Source organism: Neodiprion lecontei, chromosome 6 (genome assembly GCF_021901455.1).
Source record: "Neodiprion lecontei isolate iyNeoLeco1 chromosome 6, iyNeoLeco1.1, whole genome shotgun sequence".
In the NCBI taxonomy this organism is placed as follows: Eukaryota; Metazoa; Arthropoda; class Insecta; order Hymenoptera; family Diprionidae; genus Neodiprion; species Neodiprion lecontei.
Window position 1 is genome coordinate 19,178,736 of NC_060265.1, and position 26,598 is coordinate 19,205,333.

General features: G+C 39.9%; 1 protein-coding gene across 3 annotated transcripts in view; it reads right to left on the reverse strand.

Moving 5' to 3' along the window:
• LOC107225482 (limbic system-associated membrane protein) overlaps positions 1-26,598 on the reverse strand; it is a 54,890-nt gene that overhangs the window by 3,968 nt on the left and 24,324 nt on the right. For all 3 annotated transcript variants that reach the window (XM_046744278.1, XM_015665965.2, XM_046744279.1), the window contains 3 exons: positions 14,137-14,250; positions 11,622-11,794; positions 1,449-1,604 (listed from right to left, as the gene is read on the reverse strand). In XM_046744278.1, coding sequence (XP_046600234.1) covers positions 1,449-1,604; positions 11,622-11,794; positions 14,137-14,194 — 387 coding nt within the window. In that variant the 5' untranslated portion in view covers positions 14,195-14,250. The remainder of the gene's footprint in view (positions 1-1,448; positions 1,605-11,621; positions 11,795-14,136; positions 14,251-26,598) is intronic.

A 26,598-nucleotide genomic window follows, 5' to 3' on the forward strand; every position in this document is an offset into this window, starting at 1 on the left:
ACAAAATGATGCAAAAACTTTACGTGTACCAAGGAAAAATGTTGGCGCGGACTTCTGTAGACTATAATTTGCTGTCGATCTAACGACATATGATGTCTAAATCTTCGAAGTGACCGCAAAAATAGTTCCAGAGTGTAATTCACACCAGCCACTTTTATCGCGACTTTTTTCAGACAGAACTGCAAACTTGATATTTTCAGGTTTTGGCCGCAGGAAGTTAGCCGTAATTTACATCGCCCTCCTTCTCGTAACATATATGCGACTGTGTGTGTCTATGTCTTCTGAAGTTAGCTCTACGACTGTTTTAACGACTGTTTTATTGTCCATTGGCCGGACTCAAACGTACACCCGCTGGTGTTTCAACGGGATATAAACTCTCGAAGAAGAGTCTGCAAACAGGACCTAAATCCCCCATTTATCACGAAAAAATTCAAATTAGGGCAATAATGTATACTGTGTTTTGTAACTTTCCGCTTTTCCAAGAGATCCAGGAAGTTATTATTATAATGACCCCGTGAATGACAAGTCGAGTTCTCATTGGGTATCCACGTTTACGTATGTAGATAAAGGTTTTTTTAACCACTAATTCCTGTAACGGACACCTGAGTGCAGAGATCGATTCTTTCGTGCCAAACAATATCTCGAAAATGAATAAACGTATTTTTAATATCTTGGTCTCAATTAACGCGATTATTTCTAACTGAAAACTGTTTACATTTTTATCAAAACTTGTCGAACTCAATCCATAGGCTTTTGCGAAAATGAACATTTTTTTGTCCGATAAAACTCGAAAACGGATAAACGAATATAAATGGAATTCAGGCGATTGACTTTCCTAAACTTCGAACTGATAGGGGTTTCAAAAGAAAAAAACAAAAAAAAAAAAAAACGGGGCCAAACCATCGCTGAGTTATCCGTGTAAATAAAAAGTTTTCTATCCAATCTCTTCATTTCCGTAAACAATTTGGAAATGGCGTATAGTTCCGTGACTAATACTTCTATGCTAATAGACTTTTCTCTGGTGGTTCCTTGTTTTGTTCCATTCGGCATTCTGAGTAGAGAACGATTGAAGGAAAAAGAAAGTGCGAGAAGGACGTTTCACGTCAGAGCTGGTACTAAGGAGAATGTGAAAATCACCAAATTGAGATCTTCGGAATATATACGGAAGATCTTTGACCCCGGACTAGCCATCCTTGAGTTCTTGACTTCCCTTCGTGCACGAATCTGACATTTCCACGGGGCGGACCTTTGGAATCTAAGGCCAGGCTGACCGATATGTCAGCTCTAATGACCCGTCGCTAATTGTTCCCCGCTAGGCTAATCTCTTTTTAACTGATATTTAAACGCGCGTTTAATTCGGGCGGACAGCTTATGCGGTCCGGCGGGGCGGCTTTCGGATATATCGTAATTGGTATGCAGGGAGGGCAAATAGCCGTTGATGGCATCACCTGACACTCGTAGACCCCGGCGTCCTGAAAAGTGACTCCTCTGATTAGGAGAGCCCAGTCCGAGCTCGAGGGTCGTATCACAAAGCGACTGTCCACCGAATGCGTCGCTGCTCCTACGGTCAAAAGTTGGCGATCCCTGCGCCGGATCCACGTTACCTGAAACAGCAAAGGGTCTCAGGTTAGCCCATCGAATCAAACGGGAATTCAGTTTGCATTTTATTGATTTATTGATTGCGGGAATATACGCGACTGTTTCGGTCATTTATGGTTCGGAAAATTCGGAAATTGACTGTCGAGGAGGTTGGACAGTTGGGAATTAATCACTTTCGTCGATTTGTTCGCGAGATTGTCGCGTGTTCAGAGTAATTCATCAAATTTATTTATTCGTAAGAGCTATGAGGATTTTGCTTGAAATGCAAGAAAAAGATTCTAAAATTCTTGATTTCAAATTGCTCAAAAATGGTGGAAAATTTAGGAAATTTAGGAAAGGTATAATGATTTGTATTTTCAAAATCTAAACTAACCCTGGGATCCCCAATTGCGTTGAAATTCCGCCGAAACACGATCATAGTGAGTAAAAAAAGACTGAACGTGAACTTGCTCGCGTTTTAATTCCGCCTGTAATATCGAATCACAGGGTATAGTTTTCGGTTCTGTTCGCCAAGCTGATTGACTGCCGCAGATTTTGATCGAAGTCCTTTATAGTCGGATTCCGTCCAGCGGCTCGATTAATGTAAGTGTCGGTGCCCCGCAAAGAGATGCAGAGAAGCTGTTTGAGCCGGCTGCAAGCGCGTTTCGACCTGCAGTGATTGGATTCAGATTGCCCAATCAATATTCTGGACCGTGGATTCTGGGGCGGCGTTCGTCGCCGCTACACAAGGCCTTATTACACGCGTAATTAGAACATCGCACACAGCTAATGCCTCCCAGGAAAGCAATTCTCCGGCAATATAATATCCGAGTCACTGCCTCGTAATCTAGGGTTGCCGTAATCCCTATCCTTCCTGAAGATGTCCTCCACCGTATCTCTCTCTCTTCGTCCTGCCGCAAGGATTTTCGCATCCAATACTGCGCGTTTATACGCGATCTCTCCTGAAACTTACCTCGTAAAGTAACGAGCTAACTTGCCCCGTTATCAGATGGGACGGACCAAAAACTAGTTCAAGGACGTTCCTTCTACACGTTTTACCTTCGCCTGGCTTTTCTCGCTAAACAGGACGTACGTTTTACACTTACTTACTCTTAATACTTTAGAATTTATCGGTAATACTTCCTCATACTTCGTTAGTCTGGTCAGGTTTTGCCTCCTTAACGTTCGGTTAAGGATGGATTGGTTTTACGGTCTGAATCAAGTATTAGGGTCAGAGAGAAAACTGTTTAAAAGTCTCCAGTAGGTAGTTTTGTTTGTGCTAATAATGATCAACGCGAATAAAACAACGTATCTGTACTATAATGTATTGAAAGCGAATCTGATAAAATTTGAGTAACACGATTACTTAATGTATCAACGACCTTACGAAAAGGTTTTTATAAGCAGAAAGTATGATAATATTATTGAACTATACTGTTTTCAATCCAATTCTCATGTTTTTCGGTTGATTTTATTAACCAGAAAGATTTTTAAAGATAAAGTATAAAAATATTTTCACAAATAGTTATTTCTAGAGTAGAACGCTAGAATTTTCTCGCTCCTTAACTTGTCTTTCGTACGGCCGGATGAATCCATCCTTAATATATCATGTATCCGAAGGGTTTGCATATCGTCGAACTCTGGGTTTAATTTCGAAATGTATATTCTGTCATTTTTAGACTTCGATACATAACATGTATGTGTGTATGTATACAATGAGAATATGTATATGCATACAATTGTTGAACGGTTTCGAAGTATTTTTATTTTGTTATTTTACTTTTTTCGTCGTTCCAACTCCAGGTGAGAGATTAAAATGGGATTGCAGGAACGACATTCGTTCCGAAACGATGAAGAGAAGGAGACATTCGTTCTCATTACGATGGATTGAAAACAGAGATAGCGAGAGCTAGGAAGGGATCTTTTTTCGCGTTTCCTTTTTCTTGCTTCCCGTCCAACTCCCGGTCCGGATGGACACCAGAGTTCGTTGTCTCCAGGCCGTACCGGGACACGGGAAGCCGCTAATCCCTACTTTCCCCGTCTTTCCTAATTTTCGCGCGGACGACTATTTATACATACGATCCTTGTTTCCCCGCCGATGCAAAGGTCCTGGCCTCAGACCTGTGGCGAACTTCGGGCTAGTTCCGTCAGCTTAGTTAAGCTTTTAAATTGCAGCTTTTCAAACTGTTCGCCACTCCTTTGAATTGTACTGTTATCTCCAAGTTGAAAGTAGGTAACGGTATTATTGTTAACCATGGTGCCGCTTCGTGCCGAAATCGTATTCCGTCAAATTTAACGGAAGAATCAGTTTCAATTTCTGGTAAAAGTCAGTGAACTTTATCTGTATCGTAACAAAGGTGACCACTAGTCGTCGGTAAGTATCCGTAAATCGAAACGATTCGATCGATTGTTGCGGATTCACTTTTCAAGTTAGCGTAAGCTTCGTAATCGTTCACTGTCATTATCTTCTCACGTTTTATTGGCAATTTATATCCATCATCTACTTCCTAGCATAACGACTTTTCTTTGACAAACAAAATGTAATCAGCCCCTCGTATATTCGCTCGACGAGCCCTCCTAGCTCGCTCGCTCTTAGACGTAATGCTGCAACTCTTCCATGAACCACATTGTCTCGTATTTTCATCAGCTGCGTAAGCCTTATCTTTTCAGGATACTCGCTCACAGTACAGCGTCGTCGTAACGAGATATTGCGGCGAAGCCCTCCCTGTATACATAACAATACGTAACCCTCTATAATACACACTTTTGTATTATACGATGCAGGCGCGGTGATAGAGAGAAAGAGAGAGTCTCAGCTGTAACGGTTTACGCAAAATGACAAAACGTTGTTGTACTCTTGCAAAGAATCCATACTCTCGCCTCAGTTCCATTTACGCTTTGATACGGTATGAGTAAAGGCATCCATTTCCGCAAAAGTTATACACGCCGACGTTGACAGAATTCGTGGCGTATTTTCAACGAGTTTATTTTACCGTCGAAATCGATGTCGCGAAAAATTTAGGGCTTGAACGATTTAAGACTCGGAAAACTCTAGACCCAGAGGTTTGGATGAATGTATTGGGAATATATCGATGCTGTATTGTAATAAAGTGTCTCTTCTTCTTTTTTCGCGTAGAATTCGGCCGGCACAACTCTGTGCTTGTAAAACACTCCTTCTCAAACAAAGAATCCCATTTCGCATTGGAGAAGTCCATCTCGGGAAATCGATTAATCGGGGTTTAGTTGTCTCGGACTTGAGTTCCCAGCTCTGACTTTCCGAAGAGTGAAAAACTCGGTATAATACAGGGACGGGTCCATCCGAGTGAACCACGCGAGTCGTGAAGCGACTTTCTCTTCTGCGTCAGGGGGAAAAAAAACTGCCGAGTGGAAAATCCTTTGGAAAATCCACCGGAATCAAGTTCGGCCTATTGTAAACTGGAAACCAATTTCGCTTGTCCTTGTACAGCAAGGGTCAATATCGTCTATACCTGTATATACTTTATCCTCGCGATTTTAACCTGTCTCTCTGTCTCTCTCTCTCTTGGATGGATCCGAACCCGGAACACTTGGTTCGTTCGATTGATCCATGCTCTCCGCGAGACTTGGAAAACACTCTTCTTTGAGTTCTTCCTTTTAGTGCCTACTCGTTCAAGAGAAGTGTACCGGGTGACTTCGGGGGATAGGGGAATGTCAAGTCGTTGATAAGTTCCTTGTTCGATAGTGGCCTGCTACCTCTTTTCAAACTTCAAATTCGCCTTACCTAGTCATTTTACCTACAAGCTTTCCCATTCTTCTGAATTCCCGTTAAAACTTTGTTCCAATTTCAAATTCTCTTCCAATAAGGTCGTAAACGATTAGGTGAAATTTGTTAAATCTCAAAGTGAACTTTAGTCAAATAAACTTAAAATACAACGTATCGCATAATGTAAGGAAAGATCAGTCTCTAAAAACTTTGTAAGATAGTTCAACGCAGGGTGCTATTATACATGCTGTTTAAAATAATTTTAATACATGTTTTGAAGTTCGCTTACGGCTCTCGTCGTTTTACATCAAAATGAAAATCGACATATTCCTGTACATATATATACATATATATACATATATATATATATATATATAAAACAACCAAAGTCTTGATACAAAGTGCCTTATTTTAACCTACTTAATTGTTTGCCCTCCTCTGCATTATATATTTCGTTTCGTACTACGTCCAGCTGGATGTAATTATAAGTACAGGAGTTTAGGATTTACAAGACTTGTTTTGAGATGACTAAATTGCCGTTGCTCGTTCTCTTCTGTTCTTTTGAATAAAGCAGCAAATAGCGTTAATTAAAAAGTTTTATACAATCCGGTGTTGCAGACTCTAAGACGAAGACGGTTCCCTTTGGTAACTCAGTACTCATAACGTTCTCTCAAAGTAACTGCGGAAAGGTCGTGCGTAAATTTAGCTCTAATGTTCGAGTGCCTCAAGCCGCTAAAGCTGCTCGTGAAATGTCCCCGGATGACGGAATAATCCCACCTCAATATTCAACGTCCATAAATACATCTGCGTATACATAATGTACGTTTATACGCCTAAGCGCACCTTGTACCTGATCGTGCAAACGGGTTGCTACGGTTCGCACCGTGGCGTAATTAATTTATCCAATTGATGCCTCCCCTTGAGCTAACACTCCCAGTGGGTATTACATCTATAGGGCGTGCCTAGCTCGTGACTCGGAGTTATTCGGTTGCGTAGTTCACGCGAACTTTCCTAGGTATCTGTACGATCGTCTTGTCGGAAAAAGTTTAAGCAGCCCGAATACAGACGTCTTTAGTTAAGACTTCTTACGTCTCGTGGAATCCAGCCAGATATGCTTGCGCATACGAATAACGCGACGGTTAACGATCGGTGTACGTTTACACACTGGATAATCATACCGTAATAAGTATTCGCAAATTTCAATCGCTCGAGCCGGTTTTCATACCGAAAAACTACTACAACGTTGGGAAAAATGTTGCTAATCGTAAGAAGTAGCAAACATACGCTCTTGGCTTTGGTCACACAGGCATCGAGCAGCCGGGTCTTTTGGGTCCGTGGAAAGCTGCTTACGGAGGACGCAATATCGTTTTCTATATCTTTACTCGTACCTGGGGGCCGTTTACTCCCGGTGTTGTGACGTAAGCTCGTAAATTTCCTGCACCTCGCGGTTCTCGTCATCCGACAATGTCTCGGGGAGACGCTGTTCTACTTTCAAAGGATTGACGCGTCGTGGGAACAAAGGACCGTTGTGAGATGGCTCGTTCATGCGCGAGTTTTGCTCCTTTTTCTTCTTATCTTTGGTCCGAGGAAAGAAGGACGGAGGAAAAATCCTTTCGAGAAAATAGGAAGCGAGAGGCGTGATTCGCATCCAGATTGAGATGAAATTAATTCGAGCAACGTCGCGAGGTGTAATCAAGTTATTCGATTTTAACTAATGGTGTACATTATGCTTTGAATCGAGTCTTTCCAAAGTCTCGTCTATCCGTTAATCAAGGAACGAAGGCGGAGCTCGAGGAATGCTGCTCCGACTTTTTGCTTCCTTTTTTTTTGGATGGTCTGTTTTTTTTTTCCTTTTTTTCATCGCTAAGAAATAAACGTTCCTCGACGTAGATTGTTGTAAAAAGAGGAATTGATTAATTTCAACGTTTTCACGCTGCTTTGCGTTTCTTATTCTCATACAAAACGTCCTCCATCTCGTTTCGCCTTCTGGCATCTGATTAAATAATCAAGCAGATAGAATTAATTGCTCGGTTTTTTTCCGTCGCGTTTATTCGTACTTCTCTGTCTTTGTACACCGAAAGGTCACGTTACAATGGCACTGATTGCAACTGATTCCACAACCCGTATTTAATATCGTTTACCAGTGAATTTTCTTCGTGTATAAGTTACGCCAATGCTACATAGTTCGAAGTCAGACTGACGACCTTATTTTGCACAAAACGAGAGTATAAGGTACTCGCATACAATATTGCTGTTGGCGAAGTTTTTTTCATTCCGTAAATTACGCACAGTCAACACAATTGAAGGCTTCGTCTTTGAAATCCTAGATAAAACGAAACATCCAGACCCTAAAAACTACAAAGTAATTCAAAGTAGTTGTATTCTATGAAATATTTACGTCAACGTTAAACCGCAAAGTAATTACATGTATATTACCCGGGAGGCTTGGGATTCGAAATGACGATTGAAATATCAACGCGGTCTTTATATTTCACCTCAGTGTTATAATTGGTAAATTCCTGGTGCACCGAGTTGATACGATCGACGAATAAATTCATAAACAGTCGAGTTAATTGCGTATGCATGATTACACACATTCGTTCGGCATAAAAGTGTTACAACTCACTTGGGACATATGATTGTAAATTTCTTGAAACAGGCGATACGACACGTATCCCAGCAGTTCCACGCTACAACGTATCGACTCGTATCGTACAACTCTGCAGTGAAAAGTACACGATGTAAAATTTTTACGACGGTCAACGGTGAGCACACATTTTTCCTTGATCCGCATCCAGTCGAGTGGAGTGAATGGTGTAATTGAAATTTGTCGAAATAGCCAAGATTTCATTTGAACGCTGGACCGAATTGCTTGCGGTGAGAACGAAAGCTGTCTCTTCCTCCTCTTCGCCCCGTCAAATTCGGATCAAGTCCACTTTTCCCGATGCTCAAACGGCGATAAAATTCAAGGGAAAGGAATTACTGCCCCGGAGCGTGAGGGGCGAAATCTCGGAGCGAATTACTCGGCGCCGACGGGAGGTAGTTGCTGGCCCTCGACTATCGTCTGGGCCTCTGGATTGCGCCAGGTCAAGTCGAGGGCCGGAGGTTAAGGTGAGAGGAGGTGGCATGACCTACAAAATCTTGGCCCCCTATTATATTTCACGCGATACCTGCTGCCGAGCCGCGGAGCGACGTTTTGTTACGGAATTTTTCCGGAATCAATACCAGCCTCGCCCGAAGCTCTTACCTACACACCGTGCAGACTCCGACGGACGAAAGCTCCTTTCCACCTTTTCTCAACCAGATGAATTCATCTTTTATTCATGTTTCGTTGAACCGGTACGCAAACGCTTCAACTCGTTTCACCGAATTACAGACTGCTCAGGGTCGCCTTGTATGTTCTCTATCGTTCTTTTTTCCCCCTCGCCATCTCTATTGTATAAACAATTTGGCTTCATTATTTCCTCATCCTTTACTTTTCTCATTTTTTGTTCAACGGTCACTTCGGACCAAGACATCGTTCCACAATTATTTTTTTGCGTGGTTTCATCGTCGCTGAAGTTGAGATAAAAGAATCTCGTTCGCAATTCATTCATTGGAAATACAGGTTGCTCTTATTTTCAACATCTTCGAACGCACGATATTTTATTCTTAAATTACTATGCATGCAGTTTTTAATATTTGATATCACTTTTCTATCACTCTTTGTGGTTAATTAATGCACCAGTTGTTTATTTTTGTACTTATAGTGTAGACAATAGGGACGAACACATTGTCATTTTCCCATTGTATATTTTGCAGATGCAAAATGATAAGATAATATAATTGTTTTGTTCATGCGATGTGAAAATGTATTTGAAAGGAAAATAAAATAAATGAAAACAAACTCTCGGACTAATACTCTCGCGTGTTTGAGTCAGCGAGAATAATTTGCGAATCCTTTTCGTTCTACATATGTATAAAGCTTGCGGAAATTCCTCGTGCAAATAAGCTATGGTATACAGCTCTGCGTTTGTATAATTTATTCTATAGGATATATATATATATATATATATATATATACACGTACACTCATACATAAAAATTGTGTGATTGCATATCGTCGACGCTTATTCTAATGTCTTCAGAAGCTCGAGGGCAAAATTGCACGTCCTGCGCAACCAGCTGAGGTATGATATAAAATATATTTCAAGATTTTCCCCAGGATGAATAAATTTCAAAAGCCGATTAGAAATTAGGATCAATTTATCGAACACTGCTGAAGTGTTGGAATATTTCGTGAAAACACACGAATTTCCTTTCGGTGTTAAAAATATCATAAAAAACACATCAGCATAAAACCTCTAATCGGAATCCTCGCAAGCTCACGCGGCCACTCTGATCGCGTGCTGCAGCCTTTCGCTATCTCTTTGAAATCTCTGCGGGGGATTTCTATTTTTCGTTTTAACGTTGAAAAGAGAATTAGCGTATTTTTTTCGCACTTCTTACTTGCCTGATTTGATATCTGTCTAAAGGCTTTAATTGAATTCTTAACTTGTTTCTGAATCAACTTCTGAGTTTCAGATGTATGTGAAATGTTTGCTGATTTGATGCACGGCAACAAATGTGCTTTCTTCCTTCAGGTACGTTGAAAATACGTACAGATTCAGGAAAGGAATAGCTGTGCGATTTGTATCAAAACTTGTGAGGAAGTGACTTTGGCTCGAAATAACTTTTGGACTACCAAACATTCGTGGGGATCGTGGAGCTCGAATGGTGAAAACGAATTTCAAGGAGTAAAACGACAATGAAGGGTGCCAGAGTGCTGCCTCTCCGAATGGGCATATAAATGAGATATTTTGTAGGTCGTTGGTTGTTTTGTTTGGGGGTCGCTACACTTTTCAACTCCCAAATAGCACCAGCAGTGATATACCAACAATGATATTGGCACTAAATTGGAAGCAAACATTTTGACGGTCGATAAAAATTTGAGTCGATAGAAAAAATAAATGATGTAGCAGCATAAAATAGTGGAATTCTCAGCAGAAATTTAGTCATTTATGTTTCGTTTCAAATCGCTTCAAAATGATTGAAAATTTTGCTGCCTCGTTGTTAAAAAATTTTATCCAGATAACTGTTTTCCACAAATTCGCTGAAAAACTTTTCCTCATCATGTTGGAATCGTGAATTATTTAATTTCACAACATTGCACCGATATTGATTACGATCAGTAAATAGCAGTAAATTGCGCAAAGTGCTAAGAACCAAATTTGTTCCAATGAATTTGTGGAAACTGGCACCTGATAAAATGAACCATCGCAGAGTGAAGTCGAACGAATATAATACATTTATGACCATTTTGAAGAAATTTGAAACGAATTAGCATCGATATCCAAGGGTTCGTTTCTAATTTTAGTATTTTAGATCTTTGTATTTTTAGAAAGATCTTCTCAGCTGATGGAGATAATTATTTGCTAAGTACTCAGTGAACGACTATTTCGTTACGAAATTATTGAAAAGTGTCAACTTCCGGTCAGCCAACCTCCTTAAAGAAGCAAATGCCGATTTCTCTGTTCCTGTCCGAATGTTGTTCAATCTTTTCAACGATTGCTGATAGACCCGGCTTTATCTTGTCGGGAAATTCTGTTTTGTATTCGTCTCAAGCCACTGCAAGCCCTCAGAGAATAGCTTCGCGCTTCTCCATCTCTACCGCAAAGTGTCTCTCCTCGCTTTCAAGTTGGCCAATATTTAAAGAGATCTTTTATTTCCAATTGTATTCTCAGCTCTCGTCTTTCAATTCTTCCTTTATTGCTTCCTTTTACTCGTCGTATTTATAAAAAATCGGTTTTAATGCGTCTCAATTGACCGGTTTAAAACTTATAGCTAATTTTCGTTGTATTCGACAGGCTGATTCGATTATTGAAATCCCGTTTATCAAGATGTTGATTGATACTTTTCGAAAGGGCATGTCAGCGAAGATTCAAACTTTTTCGATTGACAAGAAACTTCAATTATCCATAAGGTTTCGTGAAAAAAATAATGATTTCCCTTTCAGTTTGGATTTATTATATTCAGCTACGTTCCAAGATATTGGTTCATACGACGTGGGAAATTGGTAAGATTCAAAAAAAACTCTTTGCGTCGACATTTTTTTTCATGTATAATATCAAGTGATTTCACAGCCATTCTTGTACCATAAAATATAAAAGTTGCTATCCAATGTGCAAATCTGATGATTATGCTGCAAGTCCAATCATCTCTAACCAAATTCAGTGATTCAACGTTGTCCGAAATTACATACTTAATGTTTAAATTTACTCACAATACCGGCTCCTGGATCCGTGAGCTTACAGGGAAGGGTAGCAGTGCTTCCAGTCTGAGCGAGGACTTCTCTGATCGGCCCGTCTGGAATCTCCTCATTTTTACCACTGGGTCCGTTAAGAGGTGACGGTAGGTTGTTGGAAATGGAGTTCTGCTGGTGCCTCGCATCGCCCTCTGCGAAAAAAGGATCTAAATTATCCAAAGTATCAATTTTTTGAAATCCTGACGATGGAGACGAGACGCAGAGCTGAAGGGTAGAAAATCGATTACACCCAAGTATTGCGAAACGTGTATTTCGGTACGCGTAGCTTTTATATTTACCCGAGGAGTCTTCCGAACTCCTGTGTAAGCCGTCGCGGAATATACGACAGGAATATTGATTACCCTTCGACATGCGGAAAGGTGAATTTTATCGTTTTATCCCCCAAGCTCTTTTTGTAGTTGCAGAAATCGAGCGTGCAGAAAGTAGCCAGCGGCGTTTTTGGGGGGTATACACGGGGTGATTGTTCAATTGCATGGGAACGCAAAGGCGAAAAACATTGGGTGAAACTTCGAGCACCGGGGTCTGGGAAACTCGGAAGTCCGGAAACCGCTTGATCATCGACAAGTTTCACCCTGGCAACATTTCGGTCAACTGTTGGACCATTAGAAACGGGACGGCGAAACCTGCTCGCGAGATTAATGCGACCACCGAGAAAGTTCGCGTTTAAGACGTTGCGCCCCAGAAACTGAGGGAGAGGGACAGAGAGAGAGAAAGGGAGGGAGAGAGAGAGTATATTACTGTAACTTGCCGAGTCGTCTGGATAGTTGAGTGTATATATACATATATACATATAAGTTAGTTCACGCAATTATATCACGGCTCTGCCCTAGCTGATGACTTGTTTTCTTTGTGCCGCAACGTTTACCTGTCCAAACTCAGACGCGGCTCTTCTTGGCAAATTTTAGTAGGTCATCGAGGAGACCTGCGTCAGAAACTGACTGAGAGGGTGGATTTAGCGGATTTTAATTGTTAAAATAGGGTGAAAGTTGGAAATCCGTATCTCGATTTGCAAATTGGTTTGAGTGTGCTTTAAGTCAAAGTTGGAGATTGTATTCTTGGACAGTCTGCTCTATGTCACGATTTCACTTTCTTTTTCACTATCGTGTTTTCTTTTTTACTGTCGTACCTTTTTTTACATTGAATGCAAAAGGCGTAACCTCTGGACGGAGAATCGAAATTCAACTTCGAACAAGAACCATTTTGATAAGGAAAAATATTTCATTTATGGTAAATATGGTCTCAAAATTTGAAGTAAGCTGGTTGAGCTGTTTTCGAGGTATCGTAGGTACCGGATAAGATATCGCCGAGCGAGATGTTTGACATTGTTGTCAATAACAATGCTCCACGTGAATAGATATTGTCGTAAAAGTTGTGCAAACGAAGCTCAATCTACATACTTTTCAATAAAACAAACACCAATTGAATTGAATATCTTGTTGTCGCGATACAGATTTCTGAAATTCTCCCTTAACGCCGCTCAAATGTTGCGTGAACAAGCGTGATCGAGGATTTGTAAAAACGAATGGAAACACGATGAAATGGCATTGCCAAAAAGTCCGGCGAAGCTGACAGCCTGCTGAACTTTGAAAACCGCTCGACTCTGCGAAGCTCTGCGAGCCGTTACAATTCCGCGGAAATTGGTTTTAAAGTCATTAACTCGTCGCGAATCGAGTGTTTCATGTCTGGCACGAGAATCACTCCGAAACCCGAAGATGAAACTTTTTGATTCAAATTACATCGGCTGTCCGTACCATCTTCAAAACCTCCAAGGGAACCTTCCGCAAAGCCCTGGTTTGTTTTATCCAGGAAACTTTAACTGTGATAATTTCTCCGAAGTAGGAATACTGTTTTCACTCCCCAAGTTTACGCCCGTCAAACTTAGATCTCGCATTATCGAGATTGATCGAACGCTAATTGGAAGCAACGAGCTTATTAGCTCGCGTTGATATCTCGTCCAAACTGCATGTACAGTTTGGCCCCGATACAACAGCCTGGAATTTCTGCGCAGCTCAAATATCGTCCAATTTTCATCTCGTTATGGTCCACTGTGTTCGGTTTCAACTGCTCGTCATTCCGTTCGACCTAGGGTTACGTGTAGTTCCGAGTAATCAGAATTCCCTGCAGCGTAACCGCGCCTCCAGCTATCCTGGAGAACATTGCAATGATGAAACGTCGGAGTAACGTTGTTAAACAGCCGATGATAAAGTCGTTTTCAGACCTAATCTTTGCGCCGCTGATTGGCAAAGTGGTTATGAAATGCGGGGTTGAAATTGGCTCGAACGTAAATTGGTATCGTTTATTTTCTTCTCCGTGAACACGGAGAAACGGCAAGGGTGGGGAAAAAAGTTGATTCGAAGGAATGGAATATTCATCGCTCTGTAGTTGCTTCATGAAACGAAAGACAAGAGAGGATTTGAGGCGAACTTGAGTCGAACCTCACCAATGGAATTTTGTGGTATTCGTAATAACTCACCTGCGAAGTAGAGGTTGATTTCAATCGCGAGGGCAATGAGAACGAAGTGTCTCTTCATGGCGTTTGATTGGTGCCGGTGCGTGTGTCTTCTTACCACTTCTTTATACCTTCAATCTGAAATGAAAAACACAAAGTGAGCTCGTCATGCTTCATTGCTGCCACTGTATGATTTTTTTTCACGTGACGTAGAGTTAGATCGAAAATATGTCGAAGCGAAAACGTGGCGAATCCAAGGTTTAAAAATTCAAGTATCTTGTATGCGCGATCCTTGTATAAATGTAGATCCTTGCTACGAGTTCATCAGCCGCGTAAAGTTTGTCAGAAAATAATCCTCCCGAGTTTATAGGCTGTATTATAAGTACGGCGGTAAGAAAGGCTGCCCTGTGTCAGCGAGAAGAGGGATAAAAAGGGAGTGAAAAAAAATTGAGAGGGAGACGAGGAATTGAGTAAGAAAAGAGTGTAAGGATACTCGAGTGTAAGGCGGTTGAATAGCCGCTTTTGGCAGAGCTGCATGGGAGAAGTGGAGGTAACACGACATTAACCAACCTTTTCACTAAAACCAGCAAAACCCAGAGGAGAGAGGGTTTCTATCACCCTGGTCAAGTCTCTTTTTACTTACATTTTTTCCTCTCTCTCTCTCTTGTCTGTTTTTCACTGTTTTCCGTTTCCTTTTTATCGAATCATTCCGCATTGTGACTCGGACATCGTCGACCGCTCGATTATTCTATCGGAATTGTTAGGATGTATTGATTAATGTTCGTTTTAGTCTATCGCTTCGGAATTGTGGTTCAAAAAAATAAACGTTCAAATAATTTTTACTCAATCAACGGCCCGGATGTTTATTGGTACTGATTCCGTAGTAATTTTTTTACTATCTTCTACAGTTACTGTATGATTACATGACTGTAGAAATACGTACCAGGTGAATGTTTCGAAATTCGTAAAGACTTTTAAGCTGTCGAATAATTTTCCACCTATTTGTTGTAAGAGAAAAAAAATGTCTAGATAAGTATAAAAAGTGTAGCTCGCGTAATTCGCGCCTTTTAGAGATCTTCAGTAACAGCACAAACTTTGAGATTAACTCAGTATATCTAAATTAGACTCATATACTGGCGGTATTTCAATATTCTCCATTTCCAGGAAGTGGAAAATAAAAAAAAAAAAAATAAAATAAAAAAAAATTAGTCGGATCAAATACGACTGGGTCAAAGGTTAGGTACACCGGAAGAATGCGTGTTTGCCGAGAACACGTCTGATTTCCTCAAGGAGCGTGTCGTTGTCAAAGCTTTTCGCAGGGAGCGAGAGCAGCGACCGAAGCCCTGAGGGGTAAGACAAGCGGCAAAACGCGAAGGGAAAAAAACCGATAAGGGGGGGGAGGATGGGAAAAAAGCTGACCCCAACTCCCAGAGTTCCGCATACAGGGTATCCTGGCGGAATTCCCCAGTTGTAAGAAGCTTTCGTCAGACGGGTAGGAAAAGCTCGCGTTCCTGTGGGAAGGCGTAAATATCCGAGTACATGCTCGCGGCTTCGGAATATTAACTTTGGCGAATCGCCATCCGAAATGACCAACTTCCGAAGACACGTGGCATGTGCTTCTTGATATTTCCCAACTTCATTTTTATGGAGTATATACGGCTGCATGCTGACACACAGTTTATTTTCTTCCCACTTTAAGGGGGAATTTGGCGTGAACGTTTGTGATTTATCGCATTTTCTAGAATTTCTTTCTAAAAATCTATTAAGAATTTTGGGATTTGAGTTTTTTGTTGCTTAATAATGTAGAATTTGGACTATCTTTCGGAATCTTTGCACTGCAAAATATTGTGAAATAGCCACTGTATGCGGCATAATAGCGTAAAATGTGTATTTTTTATCGTCTAACGTGATATTTGAAATTTGAGTTATCGTAAACAGAAAATTCAAAAAGACTTGTTAGTGACAGACCTCACAGCCGGGTACTACAAGAATCCAAATTTCCTTTTGTACTAGCTATAGGTCTCACAGTCACCCTTCTCGATAGACTCAAAACAATAATAGTGGATTCGGGGTCGATTTAACGATTAATAATATGGCCATCAGATATGAAACTGTACGTCAGGGTTTATTGTACAGGCTTTACATTCATTCAATCAGTAATCATTCAACGCTTGTGTCAACTTGGGTAACTTTCTAACGGTTATCCGTTCAACACGGGTCTCGTCGCGAGCAGAACCGGAGTAGGCCCCGGGATGACGCGTACAGGTACCATCTCACCCGAAATCATCTGTCAGTACCTGGACTATTTTAACCGGGGGCTGCAAGCCGCGCCGGTTTCTCGACACGGAAACCACCCCGAGATAGCTCAGCTACCCCGGCAAGGCCAGCCCACGCGGCTACACCAATTTTGTGTGATTTGTTATTTATTTTGAAGTCTTTTTGATCCGCGGACTGCAATAACCACGTTGGTTCCCCAACGCGTCAACCACCCTGGGTCCAAACCTCAATCATGAGGCCCCGGGAAGGCCAGCGCGAGAATCCCCAACCGGCTTTACCCAGTTCTGCTCTCGCATCTAATTACTCGATCACAAGTACGTTAGAAACACGATCCAACGTCATTTAATAATCAAATCGATCATTATGAGCCTCGATTCGCCGAGTTGATAGCCCCATGTTCACACAGTTCACTGTATCACTCTCGCACACATAACGAGCTACTTTCAACAAGACTCACGTGTTTTCTCTTCCGAGTTTCGACTAATACTGATCTGGTTTTGGATTCTTCTCTACATTCTCGTCTCGTTTGCTCTCGCGGGGATTTTCAGAACTCTGGACTGTATTGACTTGTTGACCACTCGCCGTAGTGTGCGTGAGATTAGCGTACTTGGATTCATTCACGCACACATCGTAGTATGATAATACATTCTGTCCCTTTACTAATCTCTAGCTGATCTGTAGCGGACGTTCACTCCCTTGCCTTACCATACCTCTCTGTTACTACATATGGTTTCCAGTACTAATGCTCGTCCAAACTGTAGCGTTATTGAGTACACTTCTTAATTTTTTACACATTCTCAGGTTGATATCGCGTTAAACATCGGATTATAACTTAATAATGACATGGGGCAACAATGGTCTGTGGCAACGGCTGATTACGAAATTATAGGTCATAGGGCACTAGTTTCAGCTGTTGTTTTCTGTCTATGTATTTGTATGCATCGACAACAGGACTATTAAAATATATGAGTATGACTACACTAAGGCTTCAACGTCAATTTATTGTTGCAGAAGCATTAAATTTTCGCAACAGTTACAAGAAAATATAGTTACAGTGATCGCAATGGTAAAGAATAGCAACGGATACTAGACTTTCTGGTAACAGCTACAAAACTAATTTTCATTTTCATTTGCTATCCGGAACCATATTTTTAGATTGTGGTAAAAAATGAAAATAGTTAAGAACTGAGCGGTAACCGAAACTAAAAATTTCTCTCAGTGTATAGTCCAAACTACAATCATGTCGATATCGCGATATCGCATAATTTTAAAGTCGTAGTATCATGTTTTAACGTTTCGACCATAGTCATACCCATATTTTCAAAATCTTTTCGAATTTTCGTTTAGGACAATTGGTACTCCAAAAATCACGTTAATTATCAGAAACCACGCATTTTCTGTAACAAACGTTGAATGATAGTTTACATTTTAGATTATTGACTACAAAAACCCGAATCTAAAAATTTCTCACAGTTTTCTAGAAAAAAAAGAGGTAGAAAAATAAGCGCCCACACTAAACCCCCCCTTAATTCTATCCGCAGGTTTACGCGAATAAGATATTGCCCTAATAAGTTGCACGAATGTCGCAACGGAAAATGGAAGACAGATAAGTACACATAACCGAGTTTCCCGCAGGTACGGAGCGCCCGATAGTTCTTCAGTTAACGTCTTATATTGCAACCATAACACACGGCATTCAGCTCTCTGCAATACTTTTTATTATGTTCTTTAAACATTCTCCTCTCGTACTTACACTGCGCCATGCCGCATGAGATTTCATTCTTTTATTACTCGTCCACACTTTTCTTTTTTCCCGCTAACCTTGTTTCTACACGTTCAACTCGTATGAGCTTTACGCTCGGAATTCATTCGCTTTACAGATTGGCAATGTAAGCTTACACGTATCGCAAACGCGCGAAGTTCAATGCTCTTTTTTATGGACCATCGACAGCGTTAACTTTATTTTGAAATTCGACTCTTATTACAAACTTGCATTCTTTCATATGAATGGTTTTTTTTCTTTAAACTTGATTTTCACGGTTTTATAGGAAATTTTCAATTTGTCGTGTGCTCAACAGAAACGTTCAACTTTTAACGCACGCTGTTTGGTCAAATTTTTTTAACGAAATTGACTGAGACGTGTAAGTTTCTTCACAGGTTTTGAATTCAATCAAAAAATCGTTATAAATGGCGAATGAAATTGTTTAATATTAGACTGACGAAGTACACACTTTGGAAATTACCGAAATAGTACAATAAACGTTTTATCTCAAGATTGTCTCACGATTCGAATCTACAAATTAATTATTACTCGTATAACCTTCGAAACTTTTTTAAAATTATATTTTGGTTTCGTCTTCGTTTTTCTAACGTACAATTAGTTTCACTGAACGAGTCCTAATACGCATCGCGACAGTTGAATTGCCGTGTTCCTGTGACAGCTGCGATTCTTGGAGCTTTTCGCGCGGAAAGCTTGCGGGGTTGTGAATACGTGGCAAGGCGTATACTGTAAGGTATTTGGGTGGAATTTCGTCGTTACTGTTCTTCTCTCCTTGCGCTACGCTTATACGCCTCCATTTAGTGTCATTCTCACACTTTATATACCTGCCAGTCGACGTTGTTTTCCTTATCATTAAAAACAATGACTGAGAGTCGTTAAAAGTTTTAAAAATACGACAAGATGAAGTAAAAGTTTCGGTTCAAATTGACCAGGCTCGTCGAGTAAATATTATAATCAAAATGAAGTTGCGATAAAATTTAAAATTCTCGTGACAAAATGTTACAAGTCTTCTAGATCCAAAATTACGATTTTTCAGATACATCTTGCGTTTGATAAAATTAAAATAATAAACGAAAGAAAAAAAAGAAAAAATACAACCAATCTTTACATATTGTATTCTATTTATTTCAAAGCCTTTGTGCTTTACTTAATCTCAAAGTTTTTCATTTAAAATTCGATCACCTATATTAAGGTATGCTAATTGAACAAGTGTTTCGCAAAGACTGTACAATACTTGGAAATACATCAAAGTTCGAGCTTCGAGTGATTAATTTTTTTGTATAACTTATATATGTATTAATATATTAGCTTTTGCCGAGGGCCTACATCAAAGGGCTGAAACGTCAAGCAATTGACAGTATTTGATTTTGACCTAAGACACCGAGAACCGAAATTCACATATATTGTATAAGGTCGGAAAAAACCCATTAATAATCGAGCTTCAAGTTATCGATTTTTTCAAAAACTCGTTAAAACTTGCATTCTGCTATTTTTCCATCTAGAAAAAAAAAATCCCAGACTATTCAACGTTTTTTCATATTGAACGAGTAAAACTGAGTTGCAGGATTCAGTTTTGTCGGTCTATAGTAACGCAGCCTTGGGGAATAAAAAATACCAACTTTTTACTACGATGCGTCCGGAGTTACTCGCCGCTGTCGAACAGCGCTGAAACAATATTTTCTCGTTAAACAATAACGCATTAAGGGCTGAAGTCCGCACGTGCTGAGGTATTTGAAGAGGTTAATGAGCTCCGGAGAGGAACTGTTCTCTATACGTATAACCAGGGATCGATAGGTGAGGAGGAGACGTTGTGTCGGTGAGCGGCTCATGCCAGCCTTTTCGGTCTTCACTGCCGTCAACTTTTCATGCACACACATAAATCCGGGATAGTATTAACGCAAGGTAAGGTTCGCGTAGACGCAGGCCGAGTTTCACAAGAGTTTTTAAATTGGGGATGTTGGAGAGCGAGTTTCGGAATTGCGGGAAAAATCCTGAGGGATAATCCCATTTCATTCCTAATGCGAATCACCGAGAGTTCAAGTATATAAGCTTTGCGAAAACCTGAAAACGGATTTTACAGGGCACTGTTTTACCGGTTTATAGCCCTCAAAGCGTCGGAAACACTGATCACATATTCATTGTAGAAAAAAGCACTCTGAGAAATGGGATTCTTCGCAGACGTTAGGGCGTATGTAATGTTTTTCAGAAACAATTCACTGCACACCCGAACAAGAGATATTTGGGAAAACAAGAGACTTGGGTAGAAAAATGTTCATTTTCGTAAATCACTTTGAAACGAGATGCAACCGATTTCGATCAAAATCCAATCAGGTCCGAATGATTTTAGACGATTTTCAAGAGATGTCAAAACGTGGAAATCCAGCGAAAGCTCAACCTATCATTTCCAGGGTATTTGAGACAACTAATTGAATTCTCAGAAGAGCTGAAAGCTGAAAAACAAAATAACGCGTCTCCTTAAGCGGACAGCAAACATCGGCCACGAATTTTTCTGAATTGACATAATTCATAATACTTACTGAAAAGGAAAATAGATATCCGAGTTCGATAATAATCAGTTTCTGTAGCATCGCACGTAATCCTCCCCTTGGGCGTTTAATCCATCGATTATCGGCAATCAGTCCAAGTACGAATACGAGCCGCGATCAAAGCTCAATTTTGGTATATCTCAATTTTGGTCTATGGAGGATTCGCCTTTTCGCCGCGGGTCGATCGTCGATTAATCAGGTGAAACCTTTGAAACGACCATCATCGCTTCGCCCCGGATGGGCTTACCCTAATCTCCCCTGTTGGATAGTTTTTGTGTGGTTTCTCCTCAATGACATCTTGTTCAGCCTTTACCACCCCGATGGGGTTATTGCCATCACGCAGGGTGCGGACAGACGGAATTAACGTCGTCTATCGATCCGGAGTCGCGATTTTTCCCTTTCAAAAAAGCTCGGCATCGCGGTTTTCACTGATTTTCAATCCGGTTTCGCGCGTCACCCTCACGCCATTACTACAGCTAATACCAGTTCACGTTTTGCAAATTGGCGTGATTTTTCCTGCTTTTAGGATGTCGCCACTTCATCATCGTTACTCGTATTTCATTTGTCGAACAAATTACTTCGCCCAGGATTAGGAAAGTTCTTCTTATCGTAACACACGAGGCTCCTGACCGCAGTTTCCGACCGCTTAATTATCCGCAATAAAACAGAACTTTGCGAAAATCTAGGTCAACGACGCGGTGGAGGTTCTTTGCAAATCGGATGATACGCGATACCTCGGTTGCAGTTTTTTCTCCATCATAAATCGTTTTAACATTAATGTTCGGGTTATTCAACTGATTAGACAAAAACTGCCGCTATCGTTATCAACATTTTGTGAAAATGATCGAAATTAATGGAGTAAACGTGCTCCTTGACCATTTAAGTGGCTTTACAAACATAAGCATAGCAGAATTTTCGTTTCTATCACATTTTTTCTCTTTTCTTTTACTTTTTCACCCGAGGGTTGATCCCATTAGAAATATTTTCATGCGAGGCGAAGGGTGGCGCGAACGAGGGAAATGTGACGTAACGCAAAAGTATAACAAAATAGGTAGATACCTATACCGGGCAACCAAACGGATGGTGAAAGGGACTTTGTGTATACAATATAATTCTCACGCGGCGCGACAATTTCGGCGGATTTTTTACTCGCGATCATTGTTGTGATTATATCTTTCCCATTCATTTATTTCGTTCCTGTACTTTTATATTTCACCCTGGCAGAAACGAAAATATACGGACGCATACATGTATATTCCGAGAAGGGATCTCGGACGTTGCGAATGGTAATTCATACGCCTTGATACTTTACAGGGCCAAATAATTAGCCTACATACATGCATATGTACGTATAATACATGGTATTATATACAGACCGGCGTTACGGGTGCGTGAATTCGTACGCGTGGCTTTTTATACGTGTATTTCTATATGTATACACGCGCAAAGAGAAAAAAATTAGCAGGAAAAACAAATTTTCTCCCGTGCCTCTGTTGTTTGCCTTTTTTCTCTTTCTTTCTTAAATTTTTATTATTATTCTTTTAATTTCAGTACACAATAACAAAAGAAGGAGATATAAAAAAAATACGTACTCGCACATATTTAGAAGCGTCCTTTTTTCTTTCATGTAATTCTTTCATATTTTAGTGTTCGAATTCACTGCCGTTCAAGCATTTAACGTAACGAAATCTAACGTCAGCGAGAAAGCTAGATGGATAGGTCTAAATTTTTCGCAATTTTTTAAAAGTAGTGCATCAATTTTCACATCCTTTTCTCAACGTACCAAATGCGAGGTGTAACTAAAAATTTGCACATTTTAAGTGTATTTATATATTGTATATAAAGTATTTCTAGAAATGTTGACGATTAAGAAATTGTCTCTTAAGAATTACACTATTCAACGCTTGTTTTGTTATCCTTCACATTTGAGATTCGATGTCAAAAACCCTAGTAGTAAGCGTAGTTTTTAGAAATTGGCCTTAGTTATTTATTTTATCGAAATTTTCATATATAACCCAAAAAAGTAATATTTCGATAAAAAATTAAATTTTTTTTTTAAATATGTATAGTGTACCAAAAAATCCTTCTTTCCGTTGAGTTGTGTTATATGTGTTGAGTTTCAAAATATCGAAATTGAGTCACATTTAATCAATTTAACCGTACAACATATCACGACATATTGCAAATTTATTTTAACGTCAATTCATAGTTCGTACTTGGTAGAAATAACGTTTCAACTGTGAAAAAAACGTACAATCAAAATAATGAATTTCAACGACTTCCATTTCTAGATCCGAGATAAAAAGATGGGCATGGAAAGCCTTTCGATATTAGTTCGATATTACTGCGACATTCATGTGCGAATAACTAAACTCGAAGAGACGTGACGTGGTATCATTTTCGGAACAGGCTTTCTCCCCGAATACGACCCCGATATTAGAGAGCGTAACGACCGAAAGGCGTGCGGCATTCATTCATCTTGCATTATATTGTAATTAAGTGATTATACCGCACGGTCATTAAAACTGCGATTGCGGCGACGGCGGAATGACGTTCTTGGTGGCAGCTGTTCGGTTTTCATCCGATAACCGGAAGTGTGGCGTGTCGACTTGTTCGCTTTAAAACCGTTTGAATTATCTCATGGTGCATGGCTAACTTTATACCCGTGTTGTATGTCTGTCTCTGTCTATGTGCGAATACAGATACGGGGCATTCCATGCTAACTCGACCTGAGTCTGACCCTTGATATCTCCGATTTGGTGTTCGATTTTTTATACGATTGTTTCGACTCTCGAAAACACGCAGTTTTTTTTTCTTCAAGTATTTTCGAACCGATTTTAACCGTTTAGAATTTTTCGAAACGATCATATTGGTCGGCACAATTTGAAAATCTGAAAAATCATGTGTCATGTATCAAAATTTTTAAGCTTTGAGCTGGAGTGGACTGAATTTTCTTTCTAATTTGATAAAAAAATTTCGAATAAAGGTCGAAGAAGATATATCAAAAAATTTTTCTTTACTTTTTGTCAAATTAAAAGGAAGAGCCAGTCCACTTTGACTCAAAGCTTAAAAATTTTGATCCTTGATAAATGATATTTCAGATTTTTAAATTGTATCGATTAATAATTTCGTTTTTAAAAATTGTAGATAATTCAAATCGATTCGGAAGATTTAGGAAACAAAAAAAAAAAAACCGAGTGCCCTCGAGAGTCGAAACAATCATACAAAAAAATCGCGAGCCAAATCAGAGAGGTGAAGGGCCAGACCCTGATCGATTTGGCATGGAATGCCTCACACGTAACCGTATCCCCAGCCTGCTTCGAATCTATACCGTGTGATAAGGCACGTGCCGTCGCGATTCACGCTCGACTTGCACTCAGTTGACTTTTTTCCCCGAAAGGGTTGAAAAACATGCTTGCATAGATGCGGATCTAAGGAAATCGCCTCGGGCTTGTGCCGGCACAATTTTTTGCCGCAATTTTAACCAGGTGAACGACGTCTGGAATGTATGCATTGTGTGTACCATACCTATATTTGCGTTCGTATCCTGAGGGTATGACTTAATCGGCGTTCATTTCTAAAAAACGCACGTTCCATACATTTATTCATATATTCTGTGTAGGTATAAACCTTGTATTCGAATATATGCGGAGATTATTATACGTACGTGCAACAAGGATTTCGGTGGAATTAGCTTGACGGGCGATTTTGGAACGTCTGCACCGTGTTTTATGATTTTTAAACGAAGACAAATTACCTCGCTGTTAACCAAAGTCACGGTTAGCCGCAAGTTTTTATTTATATTTACCGCTCGTTTCTCCGTTATCCCAGTTTTACTTTTGCCAAATTTATACCTGATGTTATAGAGTCCCTAATTCCACGTTAACCAGGACTGACAATGAGTAAAAAATGCTTTTAAGAATGTATAATCAAAGCAGAGCGTTTAAAATGGTTTTCTTTAAAAACCATTTTTGATAAAATGGTATAATTTGAAACATAACATTCAAAAGAATTATTTCCAACCGATTATGAAAGGTACCATTCAATCAGTATAAATACTAGGAAAAAATACGTATATTCCTTCAAATTTCCGAGGATCGAAACAACCTGCAGCTTCTATAAATGTTTAAGAAACTGCTTCAAGAACTGATCAGTACTGCTATAATATTTTCAGACAATAATTTTTAACTTTTAATGGAGTGGAAAGATTTGTCTTAATGCAACGTCGTGTTTATCAAAACAATTTTATTTAAATTTCTAGCCCACCCAATATCTTCGCGTGATTCTATTTAATATTTCCATCTGTAATCGTATTCGGCTGCGGGGGTGCGATCGATTTAAGAGTGTTTCATGAAAGGCTAGTAAATCCTCGGAGTTTTTAACCTCGAAGAAACTCGGAGCGCAGCGTTGAGATTTCGTGGCTGTGATTCAAGTATAGTAAAGTCATTTCCAGCCATCGCCGAGCTGTGACTAGTAACGCCCAATCTGTGTTTCGCGATCCTGGCACTGGCGGCTTCATTTTGCCGAACTGCTTCGGGGTTCGGTACGATTTCCTGCTGCCAGGCCGTAATTGTGTCGAAAAAAAGAAAAGAAAATTAATGCACGCAATCGGATTCACTCAATCGCCTTCGCATCTATGTCTGATGAAACCTCTTGCGATGGGGTGAATAGGAAACAGTTTTTTTTTTTTTTTTAACAATATTCGAATTTCGAAAAAAAGAAAATGGTTGAAAATTTCTTTAATTCTATTCATACTTGTTGTATTCAACATAGGTATGTATATGAGCGGAAGATGCGCGACAAATTTTATTTAAAGATATCGAGGTTTTAACAGTGCAAGTAACTTTTCAGGCTCGCGCAATCTCACCATTTTATTCTATTCTATTTCTTTTTTACCGTTTGAATGTTCAACAAAAGCTAAATGACATTCAGTTGAAAACTATGTATGGGTATGAAGTGAAAATGTTCAGTGAAATAATTAATGAAGCCTGTCAATTTCCGCAAGAAGTTCCAGAAAAATTTTAATGGAAGCTAATCAAATTTGAAGACACGAATGACTATAGAAGGTGTGTATTTTATGACTTTCATTTTCATTCTTACAACGTCGAAGCGAACGTATCATCAAATTTGATCAGTAATGTGAGGTTTTTATCAGAAAACAATTCGCTACACACTGAGATAAATTTTTGGTTCCGGTTACCGCTCAGTCTTTAACTATTTTCAGTTTTTACCACAATCGAAAAATATAGTTCCAGGTACAAAATGAAAATTAGTTTTGTGCAACAAATGAAATTTTCTCAGCGCAGCAATCGAGTACACGTTTCAGGTTTTCTGAAATTTTTCCACAAATGAACTATCCGTGCATAAGAAAGTTCGAGGAACCCTTATAACCTTGGCGTCGTCTGACGGACTCGATCGACTTTCTTTCAGGCACGTCCCGGATTAAGATCTGCAACCACGTTCTTTTATGACCCATCGGCATTCCAAGTCAAGGACGCACCTTTGGCTCGATAAGAGTTTTGCGAGAGTTGCCGCAATACTGAAAATCTGCGAAATTGATCGAACATTTTTTTTTTTTTTATCCCTTCAAGCCATTTCGTCTAGGATGATCATTTCGAAGAGGATAAATGTCCTGCCGACAATTCCCTACAGTTGGATTTAAATTTACAACGGTCGTTGTTTTTCCGGTATCTCGGGAGGAAATTCGCGGTCGCGAGGGAATCTTAACTTTATTTTTGTCCATTACTTTTTCTCTTTTTTCCTCCCTCCCCCCCCCCCCCCCCCGCCCGCAAACGTTTCACTTTTTCTTTTAACCTTTTTTTTTTGTATTCTAATTTTATTAGAGAAGGCACTCGAGGAATGAAAGCTGTATAGCGGAAAATA